The sequence below is a fragment of the Mytilus californianus genome, unplaced genomic scaffold (assembly GCF_021869535.1).
Source record: "Mytilus californianus isolate M0D057914Y unplaced genomic scaffold, xbMytCali1.0.p SCAF_6, whole genome shotgun sequence".
Lineage (NCBI taxonomy): Eukaryota > Metazoa > Mollusca > Bivalvia > Mytilida > Mytilidae > Mytilus > Mytilus californianus.
Genome location: NW_026262712.1, coordinates 90037239 through 90064874, shown reverse-complemented (window position 1 = coordinate 90064874; position 27636 = coordinate 90037239). Strand labels below are relative to the sequence as shown.

General features: G+C 31.1%; 1 protein-coding gene across 1 annotated transcript; it reads left to right on the top strand.

The window, feature by feature from the left end:
* Positions 1 to 109: 109 nt before the first annotated feature.
* LOC127704444 (uncharacterized protein KIAA0930 homolog) lies at positions 110 to 27636 on the top strand. The gene is made up of 10 exons (XM_052208489.1): positions 110 to 259; positions 12667 to 12821; positions 13352 to 13456; positions 14508 to 14585; positions 16263 to 16364; positions 19919 to 20059; positions 20756 to 20965; positions 21616 to 21787; positions 22464 to 22613; positions 23031 to 27636. Exons 1-10 carry the CDS (start codon positions 127 to 129, stop codon positions 23069 to 23071), a joined length of 1287 nt encoding a protein of 428 aa, XP_052064449.1. The 5' UTR covers positions 110 to 126; the 3' UTR covers positions 23072 to 27636.

Sequence of the window (27636 nt, the reverse complement as noted above, 5' to 3'; positions counted from 1 at the left end):
GAAGATTTAGAACAGGAGTATAATAAATCAGTTTTTAAATAAACAAATAGATTGTCAGTTTAAATTACAAAACTTCTCTCCTATATATTAGACTTACCCATTCGTCGGAAGTAAACAGTATTCAAAATGGCAGACGACGATGAGGAACAAAATCGTGGAAATGTGACTAACAACGAAATGAAACAGAGCAGTTCACTGCAAAAAATGCTCGATTCAATAACGAAAGAACGATCAAAGCCAAGTTTTTCCATTAGTGGTGGTAAATGAGTCCTCATTCAATTAAACCGGCGACCCAAGTATCCAAGAAACACCCACGCGTTTTAACACACAAAAAATAAAGCTTTCATGTCGATCCGTCCCACGTCGATCCGGCCCAACGTCGATCCGGCCCATATTTAAAGTCGATCCGGCCCAATAAAAAAATATATTTATAAGGAATAAAACTAAAGATATATATTAATTGTAAATCATAAATGTTTATGAATTTTATTATAATGTAAAAGGTGTACGGTAAAAAAAAAATTGGCCTTTGACAAATATTTTCTTCAGATGAGTTTAAAACAACTATGTTGATTATGTTTTCATTACAAGTTTTCAAGATTAATGGATATATATTATATTTGTATACGTACTGCGTATGATAGTTACTGTATATGTTATTGTAGAGCTGCAAGTGTGACCCCTTTTATATTATGTAAGTGACAGTGTAATTGTTAGTGTAAATGATTTAAGAGTTATATATATTTATGTGAGTGTCAGAGATAGTGTGTTTGTTAGTGTGTATGAATTTATTGTTATATTATAGTAATGCTGATATTATATTTTAGAGAGTGAAAATGTGCATTCAGTGTAATTATTTTGTTATTATCTTGCAATAAAGAATAATGGATACTCATATAACTTGTTTTTTTATCTACACACAACTATTCAAAATATTGTCAACTTTAAAAAAATATATTGACTATATTCGATATTACAAAAAAAACAACATGTATTATAGAAGCCTCTGATGTTACCTTAAAAAAAATACTTATAGAATAACTAATCGAAGAATTCAAATAGAGAAAAATATTCAACGAGTGACCGAACAACACATTAATTCATGAATGCGCGTAGCGCATGAGTTAATTATCAATGTTGTTCGGTCACGAGTTGAATATTTTTCGATATTTGAATTCTTTGATTAGTTATTCTTTTTATTACATTGAAATTAATGTAGAAAATGTAAGGAACTATATCTTTTTTCTACGCATTCATAATTTGTTTTGATCCGACGTTATCGACGTCTTGACAACGCCTATTGTTGTATGAAGTCAGAGAGTGAAATAACCACGTTTATTTCACATGTGAAATTATCGGTTTTTATTTGACTGGGAAATCAATATAATTCATTGCTACCAATGTAATAAAATTAATTATTATAACACATAACACCAAACAAAAGATCAAACTATAAAGACCTTGTTGATTACGTAACTTTAATCAATCAGGATTTGATTGAATTAAGTGATTACGAGTGGCATTACCTTAGTTCACATTCATTAGACAATTGTTGAATAAACAAACCAATTATAGACTAATGATTTGATTAAACAAGTCATTATGATGAGTTAAATTTTATAGGTTCCATTGGACTGTAAATATTTATTTAGCTATTCTGTGTGTGAATTAAATAAAATAAAAATCGCCATGACATTCGAAGTTATCATGGAAAATAACTTCATATTTAAATATGTTGAAGCTGCTATACAAACAGACACAATCACACTCATTTTCGTATCAATGTAAAATAATTCTTTGACTGGTACTCCAATACTTCACTAACCTGTTTTCATCCATCAACGATACTTTTTACAAATTCCATTTATACTGTTAAAAGAGGTAGGGCCAATTTCCCCTGAAATTTTTTCACAGAAGGGCCAATTTCAAAAAGTGCTGAAAGAAAAAAAATTACATTAAAAACAAGAAATAAAAATGGTTAATTTAACCTCCGAAAAAGGATGAAAGTCAATTATGCGGAATTTACCGTGTTTTTTTTGGTTGGATAAACAGGGAATCCCCCTAGAAGGACACTTCAAACCAAAACAAAGTTATGTTTTTTGTTGTTGTTGTAATTTATACAACTTTTCTCCTCAAAAATGAAATTGGTTTAGTGTGTCCTTTAAAATACCTAAAAAACAACTATTTTAATAAAAAGTGGAACATCACTAAATTTTACCTATATAGCTGCTTAATATCAATTATGTTTTCAAGAGTCGCCGTGGCTCCATCGATAGAGCTTAAAACTGTAAATAATGGATTTTTTTTTAAGATGGGGTACAAATCTCACGCTAATTTTTCTCATTTTTTATGTTGAAATATCAAAATGTTATGTTTCTATCACATTTCGGATGTTTGTTTAATTCAAAGAGTCACACTGAAGTAGGTGCTTGTACATAACCAATAACACGAGAATTGATTATATAGCAATGAAGCCCAAATGTTGTGTGTGTTATACACATAACGAAAAAAGGCCATAGCAGAAAAATTTCAAAACAACAAAAATATTTTTTCAAAATATTGAACAATAAAATTGAGAATGGAAATGGGGAATGTGTCAAAGATACAACAACCCGACCATAGAACAGACAACAGCAGAAGGTCACCAACAGGTCTTCAATGCAGCGAGAAATTCCCGCACCCGGAGGCGTCCTTCAGCTGGCCCCTAAAAAAATATATATACTAGTTCAGTGATAATGAACGCCTACTAAACTCCAAATTGTACACAAGAAACTAAAATTAAAAATAATACAATACTAACAAAGGCTGACTTGGGACAGGCGCAAAAATGCGGCGGGGTTAAACATGTTTATGAGATCTCAACCCTCCCCCTATACCTCTAGCCAATGTAGAAAAGTAAACGCATAACAATACGCACATTAAAATTCAGTTCAAGAGAAGTCTGATGTCAGAAGATGTAACCAAAGAACATTTTAGAAAATGATATGATATGTAACAAATGCAGACAGTAATTTTATCGCCAATCCACCAACTGTGTATAGATACTAGTACTTGCATTGTTACATTGTACCACCGTCCCTACACCGGAACCTAAGTCATCAGAAAATGAAACAACACCACAGAAAAAATCAATTACACTACCAATCGTGACTGTAGGTAAAACATCAAGAAAGTGTTGAATCTGTATCACAACATAGGGTCGATCCATTTGGTACAATGCCATGCAGAAAAGACCAGATTACATGTGTTTGTTACGCAAGCCGTTCTAGTACTAACTGGTGTAAGCTGTTGTCCGGTTCATATAGACGGTAAACCTAAAAAGCTGGAACAGTGTATAGATATAGATACATCCAAATTGAGGAAAACAACATCCCAATTAAATGTGTCCGATATTTTTTGGCTTCTTGGCATTAAAACAGAGACCGATCTTGAATCAGATTAGCTGATTTATATCAGATACTTAGATTATTAAATGTTTCTTGTATTTATATTTAACCCCCTTTTTTTAGGCGCCACTTAGGGGCATTCAGTTTTTCGGTCTGTGCGTCCGTTCGTTAGTTTGTCCGTCCGTCCGTCCATCCCTTCGTTAGTCTGTCTGTTCGTTCGTCCGTCTATCCCGTTTCAGGTTAAAGTTTTTGGTCAATGTAGTTTTTGATGAAGTGGAAGTCCAACCAACTTAAAACTTAGTACACATAATCCCTATGATATGATCTTTCTCATTTAATGCTAAATTACAGTTTTTATCCCAATTTCATGGTTCACTGAACATAGAAAATGATAGTACGAGTGGGGCATCCGTGTACTATGGACGCATTCTTGTTTAATATTTTGTTAGTTTTAAGTTAAACAAAGCTGTGAAATACATGTACGCTACAAATCACCTACCAACATTAACACGCTTACTGAAGCACCATGTTTTTTTTTAATACAAAACTAATTTTGAATATCTATCAGTTGATAATTCATATTTTAATGCTCCTCAGGGGAATTTACAAACAAAATCAATATTGGTTTTGATAAACAAAAAAAAATCAATAGTCTTGGCCTTGATTATTGTAGGACTACCTGTTCAAGGTATGAAAATAGATGATGTGACATGTTTTCATATACTATAATTAGTATCTATCGGGCAATATAAAAACATGATTTACCTAGCTAATCAAATGAAAAAAACTCACGGGAAAATGGCCATACCTCTTTGTCACAAAATCCTCCAAAGTCAATATAGTTTATTCATATTTTATTATGGGGCTGGATCGACATAGAGACGGATCGACGTGGGCCGGATCGACTTGGCACGGATCGACTTTGGGCCGGATCGACTTGGGGCCGGATCAGTTTGGGGACGGAACGACCGGATACCAAAATAAATATATTATACATACATGTATACAATTTGTTTCATAATTTGATTTATCATTAAGTCTGGGGGACTTCCGTTAACCTGTGCAGTATGTATAAAGATACAGCCATGTTGTAGGATTTAATAATGTCCCCCATGAAATGATGTCCATCAGACGTTATTTCAATTTTCATAGTAAAAACTGTCCATGGACAATATTTACTTATTTAAATGTGTCCCAGACACAATTTCCTATGAAAATATGTCCTTAGGTATGAAAAAGTGTTCATGCAGGAACACTGATGAACATGGACATTATTTAATACTATAATTCTGTAAAAAAATGTCCAGGTGGACATTTACCTGGACATTTTTTTACAGGACATTTTTTTTATATGATTATAGTATCAAATATGATATCCATTGCCTTGTTATTAGTAGACGTATTTTAACCTATAATAGCTTATTTTTAATATATTTTACTTTGACAGAGAGTTGTCTCATTGGCATTACCATCCATATCTTCTTATCTATATTTTTTTTAATATATATACCTGTACATATATATGTATAATGATTTAAATTTAAATAAGTACCCGGTAACAGATGCAGTTCAGTATTATTTTCCATGGAGGACACAATTTGATAACAGTTACTACGAAAAATTGTCCTGTTGGTGGACCATATTTCATAACTTTTGCTGTAAAATTCTGTCCACTTAGGGGAAAATATTTCATGGCCATGGACATTATTTAATACCAAAGTTCTATATTTTCTTTTGCCTTCTTCTGATAATATATATAGTAAAGTTCTTCACATTTGATTTTATACCTTACACACTTCCTTCTTATTGTTCTTCTTTCATTGTTATTAGCATTAGCTGGGTATTTCTTAGGACTTAAAACTTCCAACCAATATTTGTTTGTTTATATTAATCAATTTCAAATCAATCGTTCTGATTTTATCAAAATTCAAGTATAATAAAACTTTTTAATGACCTTTGTATTACTTCCCTTGGAGGACAATATTTAATAGCAACTACTATGCAAACTTGTCCTGTAGGTGGACACTATTTCATAACTTTTGCAGTAAAATTCTGTCCACTTGAGGGACAATATTTCATGGCAATGGACATTATTGAATACCAAAATTCTATGAAAAACTATGGAAAGCCTCAGCTGTCATATATTAGAGATTTACAAAACGTTATGCTGAAGCTTAAAATGTAAAGTTAAGACAGCGTGATGTTGAATTGAGTCATCAAAATGCTAACTCTAAATTACAATATGCTAAGTTGAATCTGCGCAATGTTGACTTGCAATGACAAGTGCTTTAGTCGTGATAGTATAATGATAAGTCACGATGTTGTGATGATATGCCAAACACACGTAACGTTGGGTTTAAAGTACTTGATGTGAAGTTGACGTTGCATGATGTTAGCTTGCAGATGGATACTGCTCAGTCATCTACATCGACAGCTATGATAACAAATAAAATGAATAGCTAAAATGTATGGTGCTGACTTGATATTAATTAATGTTGAGCTGAGATAGTACGATGTTATATCATTGTGATATTACGATTGGTCTATCATGAAATCTGTTGATTTAAAACACCATGATGCACAGTTGAAAGTACATGATGTTAAGTTAAGATAACACGATGCTACACCACTATATTGAAACGAAAGGCTTACCATACAATTTGTTGACTTAAACCAACACGATGCAACGTGTTAAGCTAAGATGCTCACTTGAAACTACATGACGTACAGTTGAAATTTTGTAATGTTAAGCTACGATAGCACGATGTTATATCAGTATAATGTCACAATAGGCTTATTATACAGTTTGCTCATTTAAAACTACACAACGTACAGTTGAAAGTACGTGATGTTAAGTTAAGATGGCACGTTGTTTTATCATTAGAATGTCACGATAGGCTTACCAAACGATATGCTTGTTTAAAACTACACGACGTACAGTTGAAAGTACGTGATGTTGAGCTATGATAGCAATATCTTATATCATAATGATATCACGATAGGCTTGCCATACAATATGCTCATTTAAAACTATACGACGTACAGTTGAAAGTACGTGTTGTTCAGCTAAGACAGCATGATGTTATATCATTATAATGTCACGATAGGCTTATTACACAATTTTCTCATTTAAAATGACACCACGTACAGCTGAAAGTACGTGATGTTAAGCTAAGATAGCACGTTGTTATATCATTAGAATGTCACGATAGGCTTGCCATACAATATTCTCAGTCAAAACTACACGACGTACAGTTGAAAGTACGTGTTGTTGAGCTCAGATAGCACGATGTTATATCAGTATGACGTCACGAGAGGCTTATCATACAATGTGTTGACTTGAAACTACACGATGTAAATTTGAAGAAGTTTGGTCTTGACTTGAAACAGTAAAATGTTAAGTTAAAAAAACAGAACGTAAAGTCAAAATAAAACAATGATAGGATGACATGTACTTGTGCAGAATTGAAGATTTTTGGTGTTGACTTCGAATATAGTACAAATATTAAATCGTTTTATGTTAAATTGAAAGACAATAACGATGCGTAGAAGTACTGCAATTCTATGGAAAAGAATGAGGGACAAATCCCCAGGATTTTTTCCTCTTTATTTGCAAGTTGATGAATATTAATGAAATTTAACTACGGAGTCAAAATGATATACAAAGAAAGTTTTCCATAAATTCATAAAGCAAAAGAATTACCCTTCGCTATATATTACACTTGAATACAGTTTTGCCTATATTTTACATGTTTTGTTTGGGGTTTTTTTATGATTAAAAACTAGACTTTTTTTTATGAACAATATTTAAGAAAATATTTATCTATGTGGTGTTTTAATATATACAACATAATATTGCGCTTATAAGACTTCGGTTATGACTGTGAGGGTCAAATTTTACTCATATAAAATCACATCTATGTAAGAGTTAGCGGAGAATTTGTATTTACCACTCCCGTTTTCCACGAAATAAAACATAAGAATCTGGAGTCTTAATCTCAAAAAACAAAGATCAACTGATATGACAAATAATACCATTAGCGTTGGACTGAGATGGTGAGAGATATATCAGAATGTGACCCCCTCCCCCCGGTTTTGTTAGAGGTATCTGAAAATTTGTATTTTCTTTTCCACGAAATAAAACAAAAGAATCTGGACTTAATCAAAAGCGATGCGATTACGATTTCCATAGAATGTCAGAGACAGTTTGTCGACTAGTTCGTTGATAATTCGGCTAGGCAAGTAAAGTATGTCTTGTAACAAAGCAGGGTTTATTCATATTCATATCACACTTACATGTTCTCGTCCTGATATGCATGTAATATTTGCCACTGTACGTAAAACGCACCCCTTTTCCCCGAAATAAAACCAAAAAATCTGGACTTAATCAAAACCGATGCTATTTGGATTTCCATAGATTGTCAGAGACGGTTTGTCAACTAGTTTGTTAGAAATTCGGCTAAGCAAGCAAAATATGTCTTATACAGAGCAAAGATTTATTCATATTCATATCACACTTACATATTCTCGTCCTTATATGCATGTAATATTTGCCACTGTACACTATATACAAATACATTTTCATCAATTCTTTTTTATGAAAAGGAGCCTATTTTCATCATGTTCATCGATTTGACACCCTGTAGTTCATGTTTTTTTTTATAACACATTCCTTCTTTATTTGCAAAATCGCCAAGTGACAGGTGCCACATATGAAACAGGATCTGCTTACCCTTCTGGAGCACCTGAGATCACCCCTTTTTTTTGAGAGTTTCGTGCTGCTCAGTTTTGTTTGGATTTTGATCTTTTTTCTCTCGTTTATTTCGGCTGATGAGTTTTTGTCATGCCATTGTCAGTTTGGTTAAGATTTTTACTATCCCTTTTGTATCTTTCGCCTTCTTTTATCCATTTTTGTGTATTTTTTTTTTCGATTCTCCCCTCCCCCTGAACAGTATAATAGATAGATAAATGACCCTTTTCAACAAAAGAAGATCTACAAGTAACTCGACTTGACCGAAATTGTAATTTTCTTCCTCATTAGATATATTGTCCTTAGGGTAGATCGGGTGTCTTCCTCCATCTTAGGGAGCTACCATTTGATTTTTATTGGGGGTTAGAATGAAATTTGAGAAAAAGGCAGGACAGGAGTTTTGAGTTAAAAAAAAGGCAGGATGAGTAACTTGGCAAAAAAAAAAGGCAGGATGACAATTTATGTAAAAAAAAAAGTCAGAATAAACTAATAAAAAAAATGCAGGACCAATAGAGTGAAAAATAAAAAGGCAGGACAGAGATTACAACTAAAAAAAAGGCAGGACACAATTTTTCGTCCTAGCCCAGTCTGTTTTCGACTTATGAGTTTGAAATCCTTTTGGCATATTTCGTCTCTAATGATGGAATGTGTAGGGACTTTATCTATTTCGTTTTGTAGACAGAAAACGAGTCTCGTGATCCCAATTTTTATTTTTATTTTCTAACATTGAGTTTTCCATGTATAGTTTATACAAAATCTGACAATACTGCATAACCTGTAGCTTGCAAAATGCTCTGTGGCCCAAACTTTTTATTGTGTCTTTCAAAAAGAATAAACTACATTTTTGCAAATAATTAAAAAACAATCTATCTATTTTAATTTAGACCACACTCATGAAAACTATAAGAGAGAGAGAGAGAGAGAGAGAGAGAGAGAGAGAAAAACTGTTGACATCAAAAAAACATATCTACAAATTAATCAAAGCAATACCTAAATAATTCATGGACTTTTAACAATTTTTAAAGATTTTTGATTTTTTTCTTTTTCTTTGAAAACACATATAAATAGAGAGAAGCTGCAAAGAACCAAGAAAATCACTATGGACAAGAAAATAAGTGACGGAATTCATTAATTGGCTTCTTATTATAAGTTATAGGGGTCATTGTCCATCAACGACTTTACCAATTTAAAAAATAAAATATTCTCCGAGTGGATATATACATAAACCTGGGCACTATCTTACTTGGTGCTGGAAAAAATGGTTGGCACTGCTGTAAATGATGTATTTCTTTTTTTGAAATTTGACGATTTAGACTGGAGGCTCTAGGTCAAATTTCATTAGGTTTCATATAGACTTCATGTATAAGCGAAAAGTTTACAACAGAATCTACCATACTTTATATTTGGGTTGCATATCAGGACGAGAACATGTAAGTGTGATATGAATATGAATAAACCCTGCTTTGTTACAAGACATACTTTACTTGCCTAGCCGAATTATCAACGAACTAGTCGACAAACTGTCTCTGACATTCTATGGAAATCGTAATCGCATCGCTTTTGATTAAGTCCAGATTCTTTTGTTTTATTTCGTGGAAAAGAAAATACAAATTTTCAGATACCTCTAACAAAACCGGGGGGAGGGGGTCACATTCTGTTATATCTCTCACCATCTCAGTCCAACGCTAATGGTATTATTTGTCATATCAGTTGATCTTTGTTTTTTGAGATTAAGACTCCAGATTCTTATGTTTTATTTCGAGGAAAACGGGAGTGGTAAATACAAATTCTCCGCTAACTCTTACATAGATGTGATTTTATATGAGTAAATTTGACCCTCACAGTCATAACCGAAGTCTTATAAGCGCAATATTATGTTGTATATACTAACACACAACATAGATAAATATTTTCTTAAATATTGTTCATAAAAAAAAAAGCCGGTCTAGTTTTTAATCATAAAAAAAATCCAAACAAAACATGTAAAATATAGGCAAATCTGTATTCAAGTACAAATATATAGCGAAGGATAATTCTTTTTCTTTATGAATTTATGGAAAACTTTCTTTGTATATCATTTTGCCTCCAAACTTGCAAATGAAGAAGAAAAAATCCTGGGGATTTGTCCCTCATTCTTTTCCATAGAATTGCAGTTTCAATTCACATAATTCTGTAATGTTTTACGCATCGTTATTGTCTTTCAATTTAACATAAAACGATTTAATATTTGTACTATATTCGAAGTCAACACCAAAAATCTTCAATTTTGCACAAGTACACGTCATCCTATCATTGTTTTATTTTGACTTTACGTTCTGTTTTTTTAACTTAACATTTTACTGTTTCAAGTCAAGACCAAACTTCTTCAAATTTACATCGTGTAGTTTCAAGTCAACACATTGTATGATAAGCCTCTCGTGACGTCATAGTGATATAACATCGTGCTATCTGAGCTCAACAACACGTATTTTCAACTGTACGTTGTGTAGTTTTGACTGAGCATATTGTATGGCAAGCCTATCGGGATATTATTATGATATGACATCGTGCTATCATAGCTCAACATCACATACTTTCAACTGTACGTTGTGTAGTTTTAAATAAGCATATTGTATGGTAAGCCTATCGTGACATTCAAATGATATAACAACATGCTATCTTAGCTTAACATCATCAGTTTCAACTGAAAATTATGTAGTTTTAAATGAGCATATCGTGTGGTAAGCCTATCGTAACATTCTAATGATATAACAACGTGCTATCTTAGCTTAACATCACGTACTTTCAGCTGTACGTGGTGTAATTTTAAATGAGAAAATTGTGTAATAAGCCTATCGTGACATTATAATGATATAACATCGTGCTGTCTTAGCTGAACAACACGTACTTTCAACTGTACGTCGTGTAGTTTTAAATGAGCATATTGTATGGCAAGCCTATCGTGATATTATGATGATATAAGATATTGCTATCATAGCTCAACATCACGTACTTTCAACTGTACGTCGTGTAGTTTTAAACGAGCATATCGTGTGGTAAGCCTATCGTGACATTCTAATGATATAACAACGTGCCATCTTAGCTTAATATCACGTACTTTCAACTATACGGTGTGTAGTTTTAAACGAGCAAATTGTATAATAAGCCTACTGTGACATTATAATGATATAACATCGTGCTATCGTAGCTTAACATTACAAAATTTCAACTGTACGTCATGTCGTTTCAAGTGAGCATCTTAGCTTAACACGTTGCATCGTGTTGTTTTAAGTCAACAAATTGTATGGTAAGCCTTTCGTTTCAATATAGTGGTGTAGCATCGTGTTATCTTAACTCTACATCATGTACTTTCAACTGTGCATCATGGTGTTTTAAATCAACAGATTGCATGATAGACCAATCGTAATATCACAATGATATAACATCGTACTATCTCAGCTCAACATTAATTAATAACAAGTCAGCACCATACATTTTAGCTATTCATTTTATTTGTTATCATAGCTGTCGATGTAGATGACTGAGCAGTATCCATCTGCAAGCTAACATCATGCAACGTCAACTTCACATCATGTACTTTAAACCCAACGTTACGTGTGTTTGGCATATCATCACAACATCGTGACTTATCATTATACTATCACGACTAAAGCACTTGTCATTGCAAGTCAACATTGCGCAGATTCAACTTAGCATATTGTAATTTAGAGTTAGCATTTTGATGACTCGATTCAACATCACGCTGTCTTAACTTTACATTTTAAGCTTCAGCATAACGTTTTGTAAATCTCTAATATATGACAGCTGAGGCTTTCCATAAAAAACTGTGGACATTTTTTCACAGGACACTATTATGTCTTACAATGTCCTGTCAAATTGTGGATAGTAAGTTTCATCTTTAACCTATCGGCTACAATGGCCTGTTTACATAACAAAATTTATTCTATCAAAGTGCTGTAGACATAAATGTGCACTTAGAAAAAAAATTTAAGGCATGGCAAGACATATTATTTTAAAATGAATTCTGTGTTTCGGAAAAATAATGCTTACACGACTTAACTGGATTTAAATTGTGTATAATCTACATTTATATCAAAAAATTGAGCTGTTGGTTTGTTTTTTTTTTGAATTTATTCCCATTTTGTCATGCTGGGGCCTTTCATAGCTTACTATACTGTGAGTGTGGGTTTTGCTCATTGTTGAAGGCAGTTTTGTAACCCATAGGTGTAAACATCCTCGTCCTTTAGTCTCTGGTTGATACATTTTTTTTTGGTTTCTCATTGGTAATAATACCACATCTCCTTACTTTTATATTAAAGTTTAAACATATGTAGCTTGATTTGCACAAGGAAGCAGATCCAGTGATTTTTATAAGCTGAGTAATTCATTTATTGTCAAACATATGTAGATTTTCAAATGTTGATGTGAGTACTTCAGAGATTTTTGCATGCATCTTCTTCCAAAATTAATCATTAGGAATTGCAGCTGACTGTAATACTTTCATTTATTACTTGTGATTTTTTTTTCCAGATTTCGAGTTGATTTCAAATGAAGTATCAAAATTCTGGACTGAACTGTTTTCTAAATATTTCTTGAAAAGTTCCCTTGGAAGTGATGATGGTAGAGATGATATGTTATTTTATATAAGAAAGTCACCAGACTTGAAAAACAAGTCATTCTTAAAGGTATTTAAGTCTTTATTTTTAAGTTTGAAGACAAACTTTCAAATTATTTTCATGGATACATGTATGAAAAGCTAAAAAAAATGTTGACACATTACAAATATTTTGAAACACTTTATCATATTTTTTTCAATTGCCTGAATATGCAAATGATAATAACTTGAAAACAGTTAGTGATAAACACATAGGGTCTTCAGAAATGACCATGGGAACATATGGCCTACTTTCAGGTCTAATGTTCGATGGTCACTTATAACCTTGACCTTTGACCTTGACCATTTTTTTTTCAATTTTCACAAAATATTTTAAAAATTGGAGAATCTTTATAATTGAAAATGTTCTACTTAATGAAGCAAATTGATAACGAATTAAATGAATAATAGGGGAGTCCTTATGGGTTTATACTTATGGGGACTTTTTTTGGGAGGCTTCGTTACAGCATTCTGTTACAATCATTTCTTGTTAGCAGGTGATGTTAAGCCACTTTATCAAATTTGATTAAAAAAGTTATATTATCATGATCATTGTTGCAGCCAGAAATTGAAGTGTACAGAAAAGATTCTAAGTTGAAGCCATCTTTACAAGATGAAAGTGTAGACTGGGAAGAAACAGTTTACCTCAATATCATTTTGCACCAGGTATAACATAAATTTAAATTATTTGTTTACATGTAGATTTTGCTTTTTCCACTCATCCACAAAAGACAGAATTTCTGAACCTTTACTTAAAGATATTGCATTCTAATGTACAGTATATTTTCAGTACATCACTCTTCACAAAACAAAACAACATATGTTAATACATGTACCATTAAATTTAGATCAAGAGAACAAATAAGAAGCTGTATATTATTTTTAGTGTAAAATGCTTCACAGAGGCATGTAAAAGAATGCAACAGTTTAATGTACATGTACACTAGTTGTAACCTTTTTTTTTTAATCACTAGAGTATAGGAAAGCATGATCTTTTTGTAAACAGAGAAATGTTTTACAAAAAACAATAATTATCAGCATCGTATGGTTTAATTTTTTGGCTGTTTTTTTTTCTTTAATAAGTATTTGAATTTTTTTGATAATAAATGTAGTACAAAAATGTAGGTTTTGCCATGGTCTTTGTTTTGCTTCCTTTCTGATTATGTCTGATCTCTTAGAATGATTACCCCAAAATTTAAATAGTGACCTAGTTCTGACCAAAACATTTCTGAAAAGGGCCAAATCAGATACAGGCCATTTATGAACAAATTTGTTATAATTTTTTGCCAGATATAATCTATCTTTTATCTCTATTACGGTACCCTGCAATATGTTGTTGAGGTGAATGTTTGTGCTGCAAGTTAAAGACGTCACTGTATTTTGGAGATGGAGAACAGCAAAAAAATGAACCGTTCTTTTGCCTTTTGTTGTTACAAGTGCATGAAGTGATTTTGTGTCATGAAAAAATACATTATATCCTTTCTTTGCATTTGAAATCATAACTAATTGTAAAGTAAATGCCTTAAACAGAGATACCTACATGTAATGCACTGTTAGGTGAAATACATTTAAATGTCTTCATCTGCAAGAGTATGACTTTATCATAGTTTGTAAAAGATTTTTTTCCCAATAATTTGAAATTATGGCATATCAGAAAAATTAACTTTGCTGCAACAAAAAAATGATAATGAAATTTTAAGTTTCATTTAAATTTCAGTTTGAGTACACAATTACATGTGCAGTGTGTACAAGAACTAGTAACAAAGAGTTGCAGATTTTAAAGAAATTTTCACAGGTATGTTTTTATTTCAAATAACCAGATGATCATAACAATGGTTTAGGATACTATACCAGATTGTTATAAGTGCGGTTGATGGATGGTAGTTTAAAGTACAGCAGTCTATTTTTCAAGCATGCTATCAATACACCACAAAGGTCATTATGAAGTACTGAGAATCTGTAGTTAAGATTTTGTTATGCCCTGCTATAAATATGGATTGTAACAATTTCTTCCTTGCCATCCTCTTGCATGGTTATTGTCCAAAAACATTTTTATGCCCCTGATGTAGCGGAGGGAGCATTAAGTTTTACCCTTGTCCGTCTGTACGTACGTACGTCCATACGTCCCAAAATTGGGTTTCCATTCTCTAACTTGAGTTTGCCTCAACCGAATGTTATGAAACTTATACACAATGCTAATTACCACAAAACACAGATCAAGTTTGAATTTTGGTGGCGTCACCTTAACCGTTCTAGAGTTATGCCACTTTATAAATGGAAAAATGGAAAAAATATTAGTTTCCGTTCTCTACTTAAGTTTGCCTCAACCAAATGTTATTAAACTTATACACAATGCTTATTACCACAAAACACAGATCAAATTTGAATTTTGGTGGCGTCACATTAACCATTCTAGAGTTATGCCCCTTTATAAATGGAAAAATTACAAAAATTTTAGTTTTTCGTTATCTTACTCAAGTTTACCTCAATCAAATGTTATGAAACTTATACACAATGCTTATTACCACAAAACACAGATCAAATTTGAATTTTGGTGTCGTCACTTTAACCGTTCTAGAGTTATGCCCCTTTATAAATGGAAAAATTGCAAAATTTTGAGTTTCCGTTCTCTAACTTAAGTTTGCCTCAACCAAATGTTATGAAACTTATACACAATGCTTATTACCACAAAATATAGATCAAGATTGAATTTTTGTAGCGTCACTCTAACCGTTCTAGAGTTATGCCCCTTAATAAATGGAAAAAAAATGAAAAATTTTTAGTTTCCGTTCTCTAACTTAAGTTGCCTCAACCAAATGTTATGAAACTTATACACAATGCTTATTACCACAAAACACAGATCAAGTTGAATTTTGGTAGCAACACTTTAATCATTATCGAGTTATGCCCCTTTATAAATTGAAAAATTGCAAAATTTTTAGTTTCCGTTCTGTAACTTAAGTTTGCCCCAACCAAACATTATGAAACCTATACACAATACTTATTACCTTAAAACTCAAGTACAAATTTGGGTAGCATCACTTTTATCGTTCTTGAGTTATGTCCCTTTATAATGTTGTATGCAAGCGGGGGCATCATCTGTGTCTATGGGGACACATTGTCCATTTTTTAACATGACCTGCTTACAATATAGCTTGGAAAATTTTTGTATTAAGCATCATACACAGTGCAATGCATTCCTGTAAAAATTAGGTCACTATAACATACATTTCATATTTAAGTGACTAGGAATCATGCTTGTATGTCAGTAATGTTTAATTGCTGCAATCCTCTTGTATAGTAAAGTAATGTTCCTTGAAAGATCTGTCATAATTACTTAAATCCTTGTTTATGTGATACATATACATGTAATCTATCTCTGCATTTATTTTACACTTCACAAATGAAAATCTTATACTTGAATACCAAAGGAAAAGATAATGAGTTATTTTTTGCAATATTATTATTGCAGCGAGTATATCCTTCTCCAAGTAAACGACAGATGGACAGTAAAGGAACACATGAAGAAATTGCCTATCCTAATATATATTTTACTGTTGATAATTTTGATGATGTAAGTATTTAAAATATTTGTCAAACAAAATTTTTGATGTGATTGTCACTGATTGAGAAAAAAAATGGTGGTGTCCTCCATAAAAAAAAGAAGATGTGGTATGGTTGCCAATGAGACAACTCTCCACCAGAGACTAAAATTACATAAAAAATTACACATTTAGGTCACTGTCTTGAACAATGAGCAAAACCCATACTGTATAGTCAGCTATAACAGGCCCCAAAATGACAAATGTAAAACAATTCAAACAAGAAAAGTAACAACCTGATCTATGGACAAAAAAATGAACAAAAAACAAATATGATATACAGCAACAAACGACAACCACTGAATTACAGGCTCCTGACTTGGGACAGGCACATACAGAATGTGGCAGGGTCTAACTAGTGTGTTTGGTGCCAAACCCTTCCCCTAACCTGGGAAAGTGGTGTAAAAGTACAACATAAGAATAAACTATCAAAATCAGTTGAAAAGGGCTTATCTCATCAGATCGATACAAAGCAGAAACACATTTAACAAAAACACAGACTGGACGTGGCAGGGTATATATACATCCCCACAACAAAAAAGACACTAAGTACAGATCTGAGAGTACTTGCAGTGACTGACAGCTAGTTAAAAGCCAATAACAACTATTAAAAAAAGTCATGTGTCTTAAGACTTAGATATCAATCAGTACACATCCAACATCCAACAGATTTAATGTAAAGGCGTCATAAACAGTCAGAAAAAACATGACCTTATGTTCTTATCCATGAATTACTTATAAATATCATGTACTCTTAGTTTACTCTTTTCACCAAAACTCTTATAACTAAAATTTATTGTAAGTAATACTGAAATGTTCATGACCCAACAGTTTTTTCTGTAAATTTTTTTTTAAATGATTCACGGATTGACAGTGGTAAATTTTATGAAAAAAATCTGCATAATGATAATAAATCAAATAGTGGGGAAAACTAGCATTTAAATGTAATCAGAACTAGTAATATACTGTCGATAAATTTACATGAGGTAATGTACATTAGATATCAGTGTTATCTATACCATATTGCAATTTCAAAACTATTGTTTGTTCTAATAAGTTTGCAATTAGGCCTGACTGAGTACCAGTTATTTAGTTTATTGAAACTTGTTTAAATCGAACTAAAACTGAAGGATTAGCTTTCGGTAAATTAAAACACATTTCAGACAATTTTGAAAAAATTAACTGGAGCAAAGAGACTATTAAAAGCTTAGGTATTTACTTTGGACATAATAAATCTCAATGTATGAATTTAAATATAGAAAAACAACTTCAAAAATCTGAAAAAATTCTTAACTCATGGAAGAAAAGAAAGTTAACAATGATCGGAAAAATAGCAGTTGTGAAATCTCTAGTTATACCCAATATTACATATTTAGCTTCAGTTTCTAACATCGACAAAGATTCAATATATAAGTTTAAAAAAATGATTTATGACTTCATTTGGGACCATAAACAAGAAAAAATTAAAAGAAATACAATTAATATGAAAAAAAATGGAGGTCTTGGAATGATAGATATTGACAAGTTTATTGATGCAATAAAAATTAAATGGGTGAAAAGATTAATGGAAGGTGAACAGTCAAATTGGAAAATTATTCCAACATTTTACTTAAATCAGTATGGATCAAATTTTCTAATATTTCACATGAATCTCGATAATTTATAATCCATTAATTACCAAAAGAGCAAAATCCCTTATTTCTACTTTGAAATACTAAAAACGTGGGTAGGATATGGCGGCGGTCAAACTAACAAACCAGAAAACTTTAGAACCATTAGACAACAAATAATATGGGGTAATAAATATATAAAGTTAAACGGGCACAGTTTAATATTTAATCATTGGATAAAAGACAATATAATCTATGTAAATGACATAATTGATGACAAAGGTAGAATATCAAAAGAAAAAATCCTCAATAAGTTAAAATGTAAAAGAAATTGGATTGCTGAAATAGTACAAATAAGAAAGAGTATACCAAATCACTGGAAATATATATTACAAAAAGAAGATTCATCAAAAACTATTGTTAAGTGTGAAAAACAACTCTCTTTAAAACAAGACGCAATTATATACGATTTACAAAAAATCAATAATAAAGATATTCATATAATTCTATCAAATGTTAGTAAAGGTATACCTATAGGGTTTACAAGATGGCAGAAAGAACTAAATATAGATCAAAATCCACCAAATATCAAATACACATTAAATTTTATTTTCAATTATTTAGAAGACAATAAATTAAAAATGATTCGATGGAAATTATTACACTATATATTACCTGTAGGTACACATCTTTTCACCTGGAAAATTAAGAACACCAATTTGTGTTCAGTGTGTGGGGTACCAGATACTTATCAACACAATTTCATGGAATGTACTTATTTTAAAGTTTTTTGGAATAAAATCTGTATTCTATTAAATAAACTTCATATTGATAAGCATATAATTACTTTAAAACATTTGGTGGTAGGATATAAAATAGGAGAAGACTCATTAAATGATATTAATTATCTCTTGACAGTTATTTTATTCACTCTGCACAAATGCAATTGCATTTCAAATAATAAGACAAATCAAGTTAATGTGTATGAAATATTTAAACAAGAATATAAATACAGATATTATCTGATGGAATATAGAAATAAAACAATAAGTCAGATGCTAAAAAATATTCAAAAATATATGTAATTGAAATGTATGAATGATGTCTCAGTAGATAAAGGTCATTGAAGTCAAAATACCTTTGCTAGACTTTATATTGTTGTTGTTGGTTTTCTACTTTTTCTATGTATAAACAAACAAAACAAGACACTTTATTTATTATACTTTGAAGCTAAAATGAACATAATTCATCACTGTTTTACACTAAGTATCCTCAAGTAATTTTGTGTGTGTTGGTATCAAATCACATGTTGATATTTTTTTTTTTATTTCTACTATACTTCCTGATATTTTAAAAACACTTAAATTCTATATACATTTGTTACTAATGAATAATATATAATACTTACCAAACTAGTTTAATCTAATCCAACAATTTGTTAACTACAAACATGTGCTTTTTTGGCACTAGTTTTCGGACAATGAATTAGTAAACAGGTTAACTAATCCAGCACAAAAGGTCAAGTACAAAATAACTGTCAATGAATGATTATAAATATGGAAAAATGAATACAATTTTGGAAAGCAAATAGATGTTCCATAAACACGTGATTTATACCACGGAATTCTATACTTTATATGTATACACTGTATTTTAAAGAATGTATATGTAATACTTTTAATAATTGATTACTTTTTTTACTGAACTTTTTCCCTGGAAATTCAGTAACTAATAACAGGGATACTCGGGCTAACGCTGTAATCCGAGTAAATTGTTAAAACAGCAGATATGTAATAAAAGATATTTACTTTAAAGAAAAAAAAAAAAAAGAAACTTGTTAAGCTAGCCTGTTTTATTGATTCTGTCCATTGCTTAAGCTATCAAAGTTTTATTGTCAGACTATTTTTATTTTCCAGGCCTTTACAGATATCATTGTAAGAGATAGTGAAATGGTTTGTGTAGAACTAAAAGCTGCTGATAGAACTGGTGTGTTTCAAGGAGTTATCTTTCTTGGTTCTATAAGATATGAATCCTTAAAAAAAGTTTATGATGCCAGAGTGAGTACTTGTACTTATTCCAGTACAAAATTACTACAGGAATATGAATTGTAAAAGGAATTTTTTAAAAATAATACTCTATTCTTTGTTTTTGCATGTGAATATCAGTCTAATCATTTTATTTGCCAAGGAGCTTTTGTATTTTTTTGCAAACATAGTGAATAGGCATTCACCATTTATGCTTTATTGAAATCTTGTTATAATTACTCTACTTCCTTATTAAGGAATGCTGGTTGCTAGACCAAGCCAAGTTAAACTGTATAAATAATTTTAAATCTACCATTAAACCTCTTCTTGTTTGCTGATAATTGAAATTTTGCTACACTAACTGTACATGAACTTTTTCGTCAGGTAACATTGGTTTTATGAAAGGAATGATTTCGTATATGTTCTAGAGTTTTATACTTTTAAGTGTTACGGTACTAAGTGATGTCTGTTGTTCAGCTACTTTCTGTTTGCTGGTGGTTTTGAATTTTCCAAGAACTACTGAATACGAAATTAATCATAGAAGTCATACTTAAGACAACATGTAAGACAGGTACCCAAAGACACAAAACATAAAAATTGAATGAACAGGAGTAAACCTATGTTTATGTTTCTATAGAAATCTCAGTATTGACCAAATATTTGGCTGTTTGCATTGAATGATAGATATAAATGAACTTCTAATTGAATATATACTATTTATTGTTACAGGCAAGCCTTACATCAAAAATGGTGCAGTCAATGTCCTTAGGCTGGTTGACAAAGTCCCACAAGAGAGTAGAGTTTGTAAGAATGAGAGGTCCACACAGTAAAGGCCATGCTGAGATGGCAGTCAGTAGAGTTAAAGGGTCAGGGCCAGAAACACCAGACATTGAAAACTTCCCTGTCAATGATTTTGAAGACTTAGACAATCAACAAGAGGTAAAGGACAAACAGTAATGATTTTATTCAGATGCTAGCTGGAATGCACCATATGTTCTGACAGCAGTATTGGAAAGTAATAGAAGATGTGTATATGTCAATGAGGCAGCAACCTATCAACATCAAAATTTAACTAGTTGCTAACTTCTACGTCATTTGGTTACTGGTGGAGAGTTGTCTCATTGGCAATCATACCACATCTTCTTTATTTTATGTAGGAGTGATTTACAATCATACCACATCACCTTATTTTATATAGGATAAAAGGCATGAAAACTAAGATTTTCTTGGTTCTTTTGGCTAAAAAATATGAACCTTTTTTGTAGATAAAAGAACTTTAAATATTGCTTTTGCTAGGTGAGGGTAACAAATGATTGGATTTCATTACAATTATTGTAGGAGTGTAAAATATGGTAAGATTTCATTCATATACAACACTTGAATGCCTTTTGATACACTTAGAAAGCAAGTATTCCTTTAGTTATTTTCATTATCATTATAATGATTATAATTTGTCATTTTGACACATATATTAAAAAAAAGAAACATATTACGGTAATATCTAGGTTTACTTGATAATGTTAAATTCATGGTATCTATGAGTTTAACATTGGCAGTATTAACTTTTTACATTACAATATCTTTAACAGGAAAACCAGTATACACAGAGAAGAATGAGTGATCCAAATGCTTCATTTGGCTCTCTTGTCAGAGGTGGTATAAAAAGATTAAGTATGAAAAAGTCAAGGTCAGAAGCAGAAAGGATAAACGATGACATGACAGACGGCTTTCATGAAGTAGAGGCTAGCTCTGTACACGATGGTAGGTATTATTTGATGATGTGTTATTCAATACTTTATATTTTCTGAGAAATGTATTAACAGAAGTGATAAGGATGCATCACAAACCTTTGACTTGTCAGATCATGTAGAAAATAATATGTAGATGCCACTGTAAAGGGTAAATCAAGAAGAGACAAAATTGTATCAAAAATTGATATTACATGTATATACCAGTACAGTTCTGTTGGGATTTCTTAGAATTATATAGCAAGTAATGGTTGGATATTTAGAATGAATAAATATTTAGAATGGAATAAAAAACATTCAAACATTCTTAACTATAGTTAGATGACAATTCAATCATTCAGCAAATAAATAACAAGGGAAAATCCATGGGGAGATAACTCATGGCTTCAAATTAAAATTAAAACTTGGTATTTGTCACTTTATACAATTGAACACTTAGCCTGTCTATCAGCAAATGTTTAACAAAGTTTGTTCATTTGAAGTAAATATAACTTTAAGAACTTAAGCTTGTTAAATAAAATTTGATTATACTTGTAGTATAAGACCTGCGACACTTTTCACAAAAAATCTTACGATTAAAATTGATCGTAAGTTATACTGAAATGTGTATGACTTACGAGTATTTTTACTCTTAAGATTTTTTGTGAAAAGGACTGCTGGACTTTTAACTGATTAAGGATGTATTTCAGAATTAGAAAATGGTGAAGAAAGTGTTGGATTTATAGGAAGAACATTTGGACAAGCATGGCATTTATTTAAAGAAAGAAAAAGAGCCAATAGTGTGGCATTAAATGCATATCTCACATACGTGACTTTACCTTGGTATCGAATAATAGCTGGTAAGTAAGTCAATAATGAAGTGGTACACATCCAAATCAGTAGCAGGACAAAATATTCAATTTCTGTGATATGAAAAATAAAACGATGAAAATAAAGATACTATAAAAAAAAATGATGATTTTCAATTGGCACCCTAATATAGTACATTCTTTTAGATAAAAAGGTCTTTTATAATCAATTTATTATTTATTTGGTTTCGGATGTAATATTTGGAAAGAAAATATGGATAAAAGGAGATGTGGGGGAGGGGGGTTTCTTCAATAACACAGCAACTCAACAAACATTTAATGACATCCAAGATGTCAAAAGATGGTCTTCAACAGTAAAATGTCTATGCACAATGTCAAGTTCTTAATCTGCCCAGGTCTAGAACAGTAATACATATTTATACATGAATTCTTTTAATTTTTTTTTAGATGTTTTAGATGTAAGACAACAGCCAGTTCTAGTGTTCTAACTCTTAGGAACAAAAATGTATTATCAATTTCAAGTTGAAGGTACCATGTCTTTGAAATATCACAGATGATCAGGGATTTTCCACATGACTGCATGTGAAACAAAGTGACCTGTAGAAGATTATAAATGTGTATATTAGGTAAAGAAAGAAGAAAGAATAGGACCGAAAAAATTGAAATGGCAGCTTTATGGTTAGCAGTGTAACAGATTTTTTTTATAAATGAACAATCAAATTTTTGATGGGAGTTTTAAAAGAGAAAAATATGACTTTGAGTAAAAGGTTTGAAAAGTTGTTTATATCAAAAGATTTTATTTCAGTGATTTTTAAATTCTTTGAGAGAATTGTTTAGGTTAAAGTGGTAGGTGTAAATAAGTATTGATGTACTTGTATAAATACAATTTTCTGTATTATCTTCATTCATCCTAAACAATTTGATCACCAAAAGTTGCCTAATAAATTAAAAAAGATAAAAGAAAAGAGTTCTCAAACTTTGTTGAGTATAAGATCAAGAAGAGGTGAAAACATATGAAAATTAATCCAAACTAATTTGTCTTGTGTTGCAATGAAGTAAAATTGTGTTTTTAATTATATCACTGCTTACCACAGCTGTGGAAGTAAGGGATCCTCTTTTTCATTGTCTGTCCACCAATCACATTGATACTTCTGGATTTCAAAGTGAGAGATTTAATGTCCATTATAATTGGATTTTTTTTTCAGGATTGTGGACGATAATGTTTTACCTCTTGACCATATTTTTTACTTGTACAAATTCACTACATGTTGAGTTAAGTTTTTGGTAGATTTGAAATTCATTAATTAAGAGTTTTGCCTCTTTATCAACTTAACTTTTATTAATGAAGATTTCCTCATTGAAGTTTAAGTACCACTTGTCTAATGATGCCCCAATGTCCTGTGTGATGGGAAATTCTTCTACTTCCGTGATAACCATTGTTTAGTGGTTGTTTAAAAAAAAGGGAGAGTATTTTTTTTTATCACTTGACCTTTATATATATATTACATCAAAATTGCAACTATGTTTTTGTGTATTTTTTTATAATGATTTATACTTACGAAACACTCATAGCAGTGATGACAATGAATTTAAGGATTCAAATTTTCATGTTTTTTTCTTTCCTCTTAAAATACGCATAATTTCTATGTACAATATATACAAAGACTTTTTGATTAAAAATATAAGGGACCATGTATGATATATATTTTAGGATGTAATTTTTTTCCAGAATTTGTTAAAATGTTGTATTTGTGTAAGGCTTTTTAATTGGTGATTTTTTGTTTTTCACTGAAATCCATTTGTTGTTACATGATTAAAGCATTTTATTAGTTATTACTGATTGAAATGTGATTTATATACATATTTATGTTTTCTTAAGTTTTTGTTTTAATGCATATTAGAAGAAGGTGCTATTGAAATATATCTAGTGCAATGATTTAATGAAATTTATTTATTATTTAGTTACCTTTCAATATTTCCTTATTATGTTAATACAGACTAACTGTTAAGGCAGAATTTTTTTTTCAAATTAATGGGATTTAAAACCTGAAAACTTTAAATGCAGATGTATTCTCATATGTTAATTTTGGAGGGAAAATATAGAAATCATGGAAATAATTTATATTGCAATGATTTGTAAGCAAGAATTTAAAAAATCAAAATTTAAAGGAACTTATTCATGTTTAATATTATTTCTGTGATTTTTGCATGAAGTTTACTCATTAAAGATTTTTTGGTTGAAATTTCTATTTTACATCTTTGGAAAAATAAAAGTTACAATTAATCCTATTTCAAATATTTAAATGCTGGTTTAAAATGATTTAGTTGCATGCAATATTTCATATAAATATACTAACTTCTTTCCTTTGTGGCTTTTGTATACATATTTACTGTTCTAGGCCAAAATATTTTTTTATCAGGAAAAAATATTATTTTTCTCCATGTTTGATTACTATGTGCACCTAATGGCACAATGTAAAAGTCAATTTTTTTATAGTTCATTTTGTTCAACTGGTAGGTACTCCATTTCTCTTTTTAAACATGACCTTAATGAATTACATGTATAATGTATATTTTCATTCAATAATGTTTTATTGTGCTGCAAACAAATCAACATAGCCATCAATGCTTGTATCAAAACAGTTTAAAAGTATTATTTCTTTGAAATTACAAAGCCTTTCAAAATTAAGAATTACGATGGATTATCTGCCAAGATTGCCATCTGGACATCACAAAAAGAAAATGTTTTCCTCTAAAACCACTCAGCCCTTGAAGACTTAATTTGCATAAGTGGCCAATAGGAAATATTCAGGTTATCACATTTTAAACAGAAACTAAAAATTATTTTAATAAGAAACTACTAATATTATACATTATTCGTATTAAAATAGTTTCAAATTTGCAGTTGAATAACAGTTCATGGAAACAGATTATCATAATGATTTGAAATTTTGTGCTTTTCAGATAAAAAATTTCTTGAAATTTGAAGTAGCAACTTATGTGAAATTGGAATATTTAACTTTTTTTTATTAAACTTTCTTCAATTAAAATATTTTAAGGGTTCTTGTTTTATTGAAGTCATATTTTGTGTATTTTTTAATCTACAAACTATCACCTGAAAACACTTTTTATACGACCGCAAAAATTAAAAAATTTTTGGTCATATATTGGTATCACGTTGTCATCGTCACCTTTGTCCGTCGTCGTCAGCGTCGTCCAAAGACAGATGGTTTAGGGATAATAACTTTAGTATAAGTACCCGTAAATAGAAATCAATAAAATTTTAACACAAGGTTTATAACCACTAAAGGAAGGTTGGGATTGATTTTTGGGGTTATGGTCCCAACTGTTTAGGAATTAGGGGCCAAAAAGGGACCCAAATAAGCATTTTGTAGTTTCCAGACAATAACTTGTGTTAAAGTGTATGAATCTCTCTGAAATTATACCACAAGTTTCCATAATACAAAGGGATGGTTAGGATTGACTTTGAGGGGTTATGGCTCAAACCAATTAGTAATTAGGGGCAAAAAAGGGGAAAAACAAGGGTTTTTCTGGTTAAAGGACAATTGAGACAATTTAAAAGCAGTATAAGGGAGGTAATCCAAATCAATTAAAAGAACACTGTTTGAGTACCTCCCTTACACTGCTTGTGAATTATGTACCGGTATTAAGAAATGGTGATTGTCTTGAGGTGATTAGCTGTCAATTTATTTTTAGCAGTTACTATTAATTAATGTTAATTTTAGCCATGACTATGTATGTCATTTTATATTTTAAAACTTTTATGATGTATTTAAATGGCTAATTATGGTTGCAAACTCCATTAAAAATTTGAATTGAGATACTGACCATATCTTGAGGGAAAGATTTTTAGCTCACCTGGCCCAAAGGGCCAAGTGAGCTTTTCTCATCACTTGGCGTCCGTCGTCCGTAAACTTTTACAAAAATCTTCTCCTCTGAAACTACTGGGCCAAACTTGACCAAACTTGGCCGCAATCATCATTGGGGTATCTAGTTTTAAAAATGTGTCCGGTGACCTGGCCAACCAACCAAGATGGCTGCCATGGCTAAAAATAAAACATAGGGGTAAAATGTAGATTTTGGCTTATATCTCTGAAACCAAATCATTTAGAGCAAATCTGACATGGGGTAAAATTGTTCATCAGGTCAAGATCTATCTGCCATGAAATTTTCAGATGAATCTGACAACCCGTTGTTGGGTTGCTGCCCCTGAATTGGTAATTTTAAGGAAATTTTGCCGTTTTTGGTTATTATCTTGAAAATTATTATAGATAGAGATAAACTGTAAACAGCAATAATGTTCAGCAAAGTAAGATCTACAAATAAGTCAACATGACCAAAATGGTCAGTTGACTCCTTAAGGAGTTATTGCTCTTTATAGTCAATTTTTAACCATTTTTCGTAAATTTTTGTAATCTTTTACAAAAATCTTCTCCTCTGAAACTACTAAGACAAATTTAACCAAACTTGTCCACAATCATCATTAGGGTATCTAGTTTAAAAAATGTGTCTGATGACCCCGCCTGCAAACCAAGATGGCCGACATGGCTAAAAAATAGTACATAGGTAAAATGCAGTTTTTGGCTCATATCTCTGAAACCAAAGCATTTAGAGCAAATCTGACAGGGATAAAATTGTTCATTAGGTCAAGATCTATCTGCCCTGAAATTTTCAGACCAATCAGGCAACACGTTGTTGGGTTGCTGCCCCTGAATTTTGCAGCTTTTGGTTATTATCTTGAATATTATTATAGATAGAGATAAACTGTAAACAGCAATAATGTACAGCAAAGTAAGATCTACAAATAAGTCAACATGACCAAAATTGTCAATTGACTCCTTAAGGAGTTATTGCCCTTTATAGTCAATTTTTTACAATTTTCATAAATTTTGTAAATTTTTGTAAATTTTGTCATGAATCCATCTGTGTCCTTTGTTTAATATGCACATAGACCAAGGTGAGCGACACAGGCTCTTTAGAGCCTCTAGTTTTTTGGGAATAAGGGAAAGGGAGAGGTGAAAAAAATTGGAGG

What these genes read in the sequence shown, in the direction of transcription:
- LOC127704444 (XM_052208489.1), top strand. Translation starts at nt 127, where the DNA reads ATGGCAGACGACGATGAGGAACAAAATCGTGGAAATGTGACTAACAAC. An exon ending in TCAATATCATTTTGCACCAG is followed by an intron (nt 13,457 to 14,507) that starts GTATAACATAAA and finishes TTTAAATTTCAG; the next exon opens with TTTGAGTACACAATTACATG. An exon ending in ACTTAGACAATCAACAAGAG is followed by an intron (nt 20,966 to 21,615) that starts GTAAAGGACAAA and finishes TATCTTTAACAG; the next exon opens with GAAAACCAGTATACACAGAG.